Source organism: Perca flavescens, chromosome 16 (assembly GCF_004354835.1).
Source record: "Perca flavescens isolate YP-PL-M2 chromosome 16, PFLA_1.0, whole genome shotgun sequence".
NCBI lineage: Eukaryota > Metazoa > Chordata > Actinopteri > Perciformes > Percidae > Perca > Perca flavescens.
The window spans coordinates 32,562,405-32,572,404 of NC_041346.1; the positions used below are offsets into that span (position 1 = coordinate 32,562,405).

A 10,000-nucleotide genomic window follows, 5' to 3' on the forward strand; every position below is an offset into this window, starting at 1 on the left:
ACACACACACACACACACACACACACACACACACACACACACACACACACACACACACACACACACACACACACACACACACACACACACACACACACACACACACACACACACACACACACACACACACACACACACACACACACACACACACACACACACACACACACACACACACACACACACACACACACACACACACACACACACACACACACACACACACACACACACACACACACACACACACACACACACACACACACACACACACACACACACACACAGACACACACACACACACACACACACACACACACACACACACACACACACACACACACACACACACACACACACACACACACACACACACACACACACACACACACACACACACACACACACACACACACACGTTACATTCTCACTGCAGGACTTTAACTCCTAACAGAGTATTATTACAGTGTGGTATTACTACTTACTGCAGTAATCTGACTACTTCTCTCTGTAGCGTTAGCAGAGTTAGCGTTAGCTGTGTTAGCTGTGTTAGCTGCGTTAGCTGAGTTAGCTGAGTTAGCTGAGTTAGCTGAGTTAGCTGAGTTAGCTGAGTTAGCGTTAGCATCACCTGGCTGGACGGGCGTACTGATCAAAGTCGTGGACCCCGGTCTCCTTGAGGATGTCCTCGTCCACCAGGAAGTGACCCGTGTAGTCTTTTGGGCCGCGACAGCACGGGCGAGGGCGGCGTCCGCCATGATGTCAGCCGTACGGCACTGCTTCCCCACGCCCTCGCCACCTAGCATCTCCATCGCTGCTGTCTGGATCGCTACGGCAACCACACACAGGTCAGAGCAGGGCTAGCACCACACAGAGCCTGTAGCATGACAGTTTACTATGAGAGTCTATGAGGAGTGTGTTAGCATGCTAGTTTACTGTGAGAGTCTATGAGGAGCCTGTTAGCATGCTAGTTTACTGTGAGAGGCTATGAGGAGCCTGTTAGCATGCTAGTTTACTATGAGAGTCTATGAGGAGCCTGTTAGCATGCTAGTTTACTGTGAGAGTCTATGAGGAGCCTGTTAGCATGCTAGTTTACTGTGAGAGGCTATGAGGAGCCTGTTAGCATGCTAGTTTACTATGAGAGTCTATGAGGAGTGTGTTAGCATGCTAGTTTACTGTGAGAGTCTATGAGTGTGTTAGCATGCTAGTTTACTATGAGAGTCTATGAGGAGTGTGTTAGCATGCTAGTTTACTATGAGAGTCTATGAGGAGCCTGTTAGCATGCTAGTTTACTGTGAGAGTCTATGAGGAGCCTGTTAGCATGCTAGTTTACTGTGAGAGTCTATGAGGAGCCTGTTAGCATGCTAGTTTACTATGAGAGTGTATGAGGAGTGTGTTAGCATGCTAGTTTACTATGAGAGTGTATGAGGAGAGTGTTAGCATGCTAGTTTCCTATGAGAGTGTATGAGGAGAGTGTTAGCATGCTAGTTTCCTATGAGAGTCTATGAGGAGTGTGTTAGCATGCTAGTCTACTATGAGAGTGTATGAGCAGTGTGTTAGCATGCTAGTCTACTATGAGAGTGTATGAGCAGTGTGTTAGCATGCTAGTTTACTATGAGAGTGTATGAGGAGTGTGTTAGCATGCTAGTTTCCTATGAGAGTCTATGAGGAGTGTGTTAGCATGCTAGTTTCCTATGAGAGTGTATGAGGAGAGTGTTAGCATGCTAGTTTACTATGAGAGTGTATGAGGAGTGTGTTAGCATGCTAGTTTCCTATGAGAGTGTATGAGCAGTGTGTTAGCATGCTAGTTTCCTATGAGAGTGTATGAGCAGTGTGTTAGCATGCTAGCAGTTAGCCACTGACCTGTTTTGGGCCAGAGAGCGTTGACAGCGATCTGACCTCTGAACTCTTCGGCCATCCCCAGGACACACATGGACATGCCGTACTTGGCCATCGTGTACGCTGGAAACAGAACGACAAACAAAGACGCGTTACTGCTGCCCAGGTGCATGCTGGGCCGCTGGTTTGTGTGTGTTGCCGTGGTTACCGGTGTGGTTCTTGAACCAGACGGGGTTGAGGTTGAGGGGGGGCGACAGGTTCAGGATGTGAGGTCTGGAACTCTTCAGCAGGTGGGGGATGACCAGCTTAGACCTGAAACATTAGCACACGCCGTTAGCACGCGCCGTTATCAGGCGCTCGTTAGCACGCCGCTAGTTAGCATGCGCTAGTTAGCATGCGCTAGTTAGCATGCGCTAGTTAGCTTTTTAGATTAATAAACAGTTTATTTGTGTGTGTCTGTGTGTGTCTCTGTGTCTCTGTGTGTGTCTGTGTGTGTGTGTGTGTGTCTCTCTGTGTTTGTGTGTGTGTGTGTGTGTCTCTCTCTGCGTGTGTGTCTCTGTGTGTGTCTCTGTGTGTGTGTGTGTGTGTGTGTGTGTGTGTGTGTGTGTGTGTGTGTGTGTGTGTGTGTGTGTGTGTGTGTTTGTGTGTGTGTGTGTGTCTCTGTGTGTGTCTGTGTGTGTCTCTCTGCGTGTGTCTCTGTGTGTGTGTCTCTCTGTGTTTGTGTGTGTGTGTGTGTGAGTGTGTGTGTCTGTGTGTCTCTGTGTTTGTGTGTGTGTGTGTGTCTGTGTGTGTGTCTGTGTGTGTGTCGGTGTCTCTGTGTGTGTGTGTCTCTCTGTGTTTGTGTGTGTGTGTCTCTTATGTGTGTGTATATCTGTGTGTGTGTGTGTATATCTCTGTGTGTGTGTCTCTTATGTGTGTGTATATCTGTGTGTGTGTGTGTCTCTGTGTGTGTATCTCTGTGTGTGTATATCTGTGTGTGTGTGTGTCTGTGTCTGTATCTGTGTGTCTTACGTGAGGTACGTGCCCCTCAGGTTGATCCCCAGCATTGTGTGTGTGTGTCTCTGTGTGTATCTCTGTGTGTGTGTATATATCTCTGTGTGTATCTCTGTGTGTGTGTATATATCTGTGTGTGTGTATATCTGTGTGTGTGTGTCTCTGTGTGTGTATATCTGTGTGTGTGTGTGTGTGTGTGTGTGTGTGTGTGTGTGTGTGTGTGTGTGTGTGTGTGTGTGTGTGTGTGTATCTCTGTGTGTGTGTATATATCTCTGTGTGTATCTCTGTGTGTGTGTATATATCTCTGTGTGTATCTCTGTGTGTGTGTATATATCTCTGTGTGTGTCTCTGTGTGTGTATATCTGTGTGTGTGTGTGTGTGTATCTCTGTGTGTGTGTATATATCTCTGTGTGTATATCTCTGTGTGTCTCTGTGTGTATCTCTGTGTCTTACGTGAGGTACGTGCCCCTCAGGTTGATCCCCAGCATCAGGTCGACCTTCTTCATCGGCGTCTCCAGAGTCCCCGTCAGGTTGATGGCGCTGGCGTTGTTCACCAGGATGTCGATTCCTGCCAATCAGAACCGAGCACTGTGATGATGTCATCGACCCACACCACTGACCCAACACTGAAACCTTCAGTTTCATCACTACACTACAAACTGGATATATATATATATATATATGTTGTAAAAATGTCAATTAAAAAGAATAAATTTCTAAGCTTTCAACAGGTTTTTTTTACTAAAAAGAATTGGAAAAATGGTTAAAAAAGTGACAAAACTGGCAGCAACAAAGTAGATAAAGAAGAGTTTCCTGTTTTAGAGCCCAAACACTGACCTGACTCGGATCTGTGAACGTTTCCTCGTCATTCACCCCTTATATCTTTCATTTATTATATCTGTGTCTCTGTGAAGCTGTTAGAATAATAATAAATAATAATAATAATAATAATAATAATAATAATTAGTAATACCTCCAAACGTGTCGACAGCTTTCTGGACAGCTTCTCCGATCTGCGTCTCGTCTCTGATGTCCACGATGCACGGCAGCGCTTTCCCCCCCGCTGCCTCCACTAAAACACACAAAACACTTTATTAATCTCACTAAAACACACAAAACACTTTTTTAATCTCACTAAAACACACCAAACACTTTTTTAATCTCACTAAAACACACAAAACACTTTATTAATCTCACTAAAACACACAAAACACTTTAATAATCTCAGTAAAACACACATAACACTTTATTAATCTCACTAAAACACACATAACACTTTATTAATCTCACTAAAACACACCTAAAACTTTATTAATCTCACTAAAACACACAAAACACTTTATTAATCTCACTAAAACACACAAAACACTTTATTAATCTCACTAAAACACACAAAACACTTTATTAATCTCACTAAAACACACCTAAAACTTTATTAATCTCACTAAAACACACCTAAAACTTTATTAATCTCACTAAAACACACAAAACACTTTATTAATCTCAGTAAAACACACAAAACACATTATTAATCTCACTAAAACACACCTAACACTTTACTAATCTCCATCTACACAGAAAAATGACAAGGCAACAAAAAGAGGACAAAAGTGACAGTAAGGCAATAAAAAGGCAACAAAAAGGTGACAAAAAGGCAACAAAAAGGTGACAAAAAGGCAACAAAAGGTGACAACAAAAAGGTGACAAAAAGGCAACAAAAAGGTGACAAAAAGGCAACAAAAAGATGACAAAAAGGCAACAAAAAGATGACAAAAAGGCAACAAAAAGATGACAAAAAGGCAACAAAAAGATAACTTAGATAATGTCCCAACTCTCCAACAATCAAAGACTTCATGTAATTTCTAAACTTTATTTTCCAGCAGTATAACAGCCACTAGATGGCAGCAGAGTACTCTGGGTATTTAGAGTACTCTGGGTATTTAGAGTACTCTGGGTATTTAGAGTACTCTGGGTATTTAGAGTACTCTGGGTATTTCTAGTGTATACTCTTCAGTTGTTTTTGTGTTCGAGATGACAGAATATCAAATATAACACGTGGACAGAACATGTTTTCACTTTTCAGTCTTTTTAAATTATTAGAGCATCAGAATCTACTGGTGACATTTCTCTAGAGTCACTCTGTCACACACTCACACACACACACACACACACACACACACACACACACACACACACACACACATACAGATAGAGATAGAGACACACACACACACACACACACACACACACACACACAGATAGAAACACACACACACACACACAGATAGAGATAGACACACACACACACACACACACACACACACACACACAGTCACTTTGTGTCCAATGTATCATGAAAGAGTGAAAGTCTGTCTGCCTGTGTGTGTTAGCAGTCAGCCTGTTAGCAGTTAGCCTGTTAGCAGGTAGCCTGTTAGCAGGTAGCCTGTTAGCCTGTTAGCAGTTAGCCTGTTAGCCTGTTAGCAGTCAGCCTGTTAGCAGTCAGCCTGTTAGCAGTCAGCCTGTTAGCCTGTTAGCAGTCAGCCTGTTAGCAGGTAGCCTGTTAGCAGGTAGCCTGTTAGCCTGTTAGCAGTCAGCCTGTTAGCCTGTTAGCAGTCAGCCTGTTAGCAGTCAGCCTGTTAGCAGGTAGCCTGTTAGCAGGTAGCCTGTTAGCCTGTTAGCAGTCAGCCTGTTAGCCTGTTAGCAGGTAGCCTGTTAGCAGTCAGCCTGTTAGCCTGTTAGCAGGTAGCCTGTTAGCTTACCCTCCTGTGCGGCGGTGTAGATGGTCCCCGGTAGCTTGGGGTGGGGCTCGGCTGTCTTGGCGGCGATGACGATGTTAGCTCCGTCTCTGGCGGCCTTCAGAGCGATAGCTTTACCGATCCCTCGGCTCGCTCCGGTGATGAACAGCGTGCAGCCCGCTAGCTTCCTGGAGGGGAGATGCAACAGTTAGCTGCCATGCTAACGTGCTAGGATGCTAACACACAAAATGCTAAGACACTTTTTTTAAATTTTTTATTAAACCTTTATTTATCCAGGTAAACTGTTTGAGAACAACTTTTCATTTAGCCCGTTAGCTTCCTGGAGGGGAGATACAACAGTTAGCTGCCATGCTAACGTGCTAGGATGCTACGATGCTAACACACAAAATGCTAAGACTTTTTTTTTTTTATTTTTTATTAAACCTTTATTTATCCAGCTAAACTTTTTGAGAACAACTTCTCATTTAGCCCGCTAGCTTCTTGGAGGGGAGATGCAACAGTTAGCTGCCATGCTAACGTGCTAGGATGCTACGATGCTAACACACAAAATGCTAAGTTGCTAAGATGCTAAGAGATTTTTTTTATTTATTTTTTATTAAACCTTTATTTATCCAGGTAAACTGTTTGAGAACAACTTCTCATTTATAAACATGACCTGGCCAAGAGGCTACAGAAATAGATGCTAACATACTGCAAAACTAAACATACACATAACACACAGAACAAGCAATTAAAAAATAATAAAACAAATAGACAGCAAAGAAAAAAAAATAAAAATAAAATGCTTAAGTGTATAAATATGATTCATGTGTATCAACAGGAATCGACTACGTTGTTTTGTAGGTTAAGCTTAAAGATGAGATGCTAACACATGAGATGCTAACACATGAGATGCTAACACATGAGATGCTAAGTCCCCGGTGTGAATTTACGGTGTGATTTCAGTGCCTTTTTTTTCGCCATTTTCAAGCGCCGACGTTAGCGTACTAAAGATTTATTGCGATCGACTTCATCTTTTTTTTTTCTGTGTAATCGAGGCCACCCTCCTGAGGAAACACATTACTGCCACTTGTACCCTGGATCTCGTTCTCTTTCTTTCTTTCTTTCTTTCTTTCTTTCTTTCTTTCTTTCTTTCTTTGGGCGGGAACAGACTTCATGACCATCGGGGGAGGGCAGGAACGAAACCTGACCGGTAGATCGATGCTACGTTTACAGTTTTTCCATAAACGGACATTTCAACCTCTCCATTTTTCAAAAATAACGTCGTGTACAGCCGTCAGTTTTCAGAAAAGTGTTTGTTCACACAGTACAGGCCAAAAGTTTGGACACACCTTCTCATTCAATGTGTTTCCTTTTTATTTTCATGACTATTTACATTGTAGATTCTCACTGAAGGCATCAAAACTATGAATGAACACATATGGAATTATGTACTTAACAAAAAGTGTGAAATAACTGAAAACATGTCTTATATTTTAGATTCTTCAAAGTAGCCACCCTTTGCTTTTTTTGATAACTCTGCAAACCCTTGGTGTTCTCTCAATGAGCTTCATGAGGTAGTCACCTGAAATGGTTTTACCTTCACAGGTGTGCTTTGTCAGGGTTCATTAGTGGAATTATTTCCCTTATTTAAAAAAAAGCAAAGGGTGGCTACTTTGAAGAATCTAAAATATAAGACATGTTTTCAGTTATTTCACACTTTTTGTTAAGTACATAATTCCATATGTGTTCATTCATAGTTTTGATGCCTTCAGTGAGAATCTACAATGTAAATAGTCATGAAAATAAAAAGGAAACGCATTGAAAGAGAAGGTGTGTCCAAACTTTTGGCCTGTACTGTATATGTATATATGTGTGTGTCTGTGTGTGTGTGTGTGTGTGTGTGTGTGTGTATGGTGTTAGGGCTGTGTTCGATTGAAGAACTTCTTAGTCGACTAACACTCCTTCAACTGTACCGACTAATCTATTAGTTGATTTAGTCAACTCGTAGCTCCTATGGCTCCATTCTGATGCTACCAAGCTGCTAGCCTCCCGTTAGCATCCCATTGACTCCCATTCATTCTGATGCTACCAAGCCATCACCTCCCGTTAGCATCCCATTGACTCCCATTCATTCTGACGTCACTTTGACAGAGAATAACTTTACATCTGAAGCGTTTAAAGACTCTATTTATCCGTTGTTTATTTCTAAAGAAACACGACAATGTATAAAAGGCTCCATTACCTTGTAGCTCACGTTATGGCTCCGTAGCAGACGCTTTTATAACAATAGGCTAACGATTGGGTCATAACCACGAGACTTACTGTCACACAGTAGAGGAATTACCGTATAGTACAGGAGAAGCTCACAGGCAGTTTGGACTTACGTTAGCTCAGTTTTTCTAAATAACCATATACGTGTAAACAGAGTAGGGCTGGGCCATAAATTGATATTATATTGATATCGTGAGACTAGATATTGTCTTAAATTTTGGATATGGTGATATTGTGATATGGCATAAGTGTGTTTTCCTGGTTTTAAAGGCTGTATTACAGTAAAGAGATGTACTTTTCCTGATCTTACCAGACTGTTCTAGCTGTTCTATTATCCACCTTTACCCCCTTAGTCATTATATCCACATTACTGATGATTATTTATCTAAAATCTCATTGTGTAAATATTTTGTGAAAGCACCAATAGTCAACACTACAATATCGTTACGGTATCGATATCTTTTGTCAAAAATATTGTGATATTTGACTTTCTCCATATTCGCCCAGCTCTAAAACAGGGTATAAGAGCTTCTTCTGGCTCAGCTCTCTTTTCATCACATCGGTGTGATTAATCGAATGTAATACCGTCTCGGTTTCTGATTCTCCGACCAATCTCCTGCTCCATGGACCCCTCACTCACTCACGAACAAGACCCCGAGGTATTTAACCTCCTTCGAATCAAAATAAAATAACCATGTTAACCAGTTTTAGCCCCGCCCCTTCAGCAGCGAATCAGAGCCAATAAGCGATATAATAAGCAGAATCCCAAAAAATTAAGAATTAGGGTTTACTATTAGGGAGAATTTGGGATTCTGAGAGAAAGAGATGTATTATTTAGTGAAAGTTCTTCTTCAGCTGTTTGTGTTCTCACAACAATATAAATATATCTGTCTCGTCCTCCTCAGAGTTGAACAAATACATCTTCTAACGGTCATCTGTCTGGTTTTTATTTAAAGAAGAGAAACTGATGACCTCTGATGACCTCTGGGACCCAAGGAAACATTTATCTAACGTTTGGTTGCTTATTTTGGGGGAAAATTTACGTTTTTGTTCTTGTCTACCGTTTCTTCACTCTTCTTTTGCATCTTTGTTGCTTTTCTTAACCTTTTTGGACCTATTTTTGCAGTTTTTAACATATTTAATAATTATTGCTGAACATTAAAGATTTTGGTGATGCACATGATAAATAAAAACCTTAAAATTACTTTATTTTCATTAAAAGAAATCTAAATAAAACTTTTTTTTAAACTTATTTACTTTTTTCCCCTAAATAAATCCGTGTTTAAATATTCTACCATTATGCTTTTTTGTTTGTTTGATTTCCACATCATTTTGTGCAAATTGGAAATAGTTCAATAAAGTTTTCAGAAGACTTCCGGTTCACTTTTCACAATAAAAGCCCCCAGCACGGAAGATACCATCGTAGGCTTTTATTGTGAAGGAATATTACCTGTTTGATTAGTGTTGCAATAAACATCCAACAAAACAAACATTAACGCTGTTAACCCCAAACATAATTTAAATCAAACATGATTCCACCAAATGTAATAAAAAACATAAAAATATGAACGCAGGATCTGCTGTTAGCAAGCAAGCTAACTAATGCTAACACAGTTAACTCTATAAAACATCTGGTACTTTTAAACTACTTTTAGACTTATTTATTGGTAGTATGTGTGTGTATGTTGGAGAAGAAACCTCAACAAGAATAGTTTTAAACACGAGGATCGACCACCAAAAGCTGCGTACACCAAACTCCATTGAAAAAAACCGTAACTTTTAAAATAACTTGCTTGCAGATAATAGGACAGAGCAGACAGAACTGAACTGGGTCCAGTTTCTGAAGCAGATGAGTTCAACACACAATCCGGCTCAGATGAAGTCCCGATATAAACAGTGTTTACTTTCTTTAAGACCCCTTTTCTTAAAGTGGTTCTAGGTTTGAAGTGGACTGTGCAACAAGAACGGTTAGATAATAGAACGCTGGAATGCAAAGAGCGGCTGTCACCAAACTTCGTAGAAGAAACCTTCAACTTTCAACGGATCGTGCTCAAGGGTCAAAGGACAAAAGCTCCAAAACCAAACTACGTACAGTTTCTGAAACAGAAATGTCTCATGCGCAATTCGGCTGAAGTTCAATCCCAAAGACAAGCACCGTATGT

General features: G+C 41.1%; 2 protein-coding genes across 2 annotated transcripts in view; one reads left to right on the forward strand and one right to left on the reverse strand.

Annotated features, from left to right (window-relative positions):
• Nucleotides 1–10,000, forward strand: part of LOC114570782 (uncharacterized) — a 645,073-nt gene that overhangs the window by 111,986 nt on the left and 523,087 nt on the right. The gene's annotated exons all lie outside the window — the stretch shown is intronic.
• hsdl2 (hydroxysteroid dehydrogenase like 2) overlaps nt 1–10,000 on the reverse strand; it is a 16,287-nt gene that overhangs the window by 6,008 nt on the left and 279 nt on the right. The window contains 8 exon segments of the mRNA XM_028601357.1: nt 629–638; nt 640–732; nt 735–826; nt 1,861–1,959; nt 2,045–2,148; nt 3,283–3,397; nt 3,803–3,901; nt 5,589–5,752. Of these exon segments, the coding sequence (XP_028457158.1) occupies nt 629–638; nt 640–732; nt 735–826; nt 1,861–1,959; nt 2,045–2,148; nt 3,283–3,397; nt 3,803–3,901; nt 5,589–5,752 (776 nt within the window).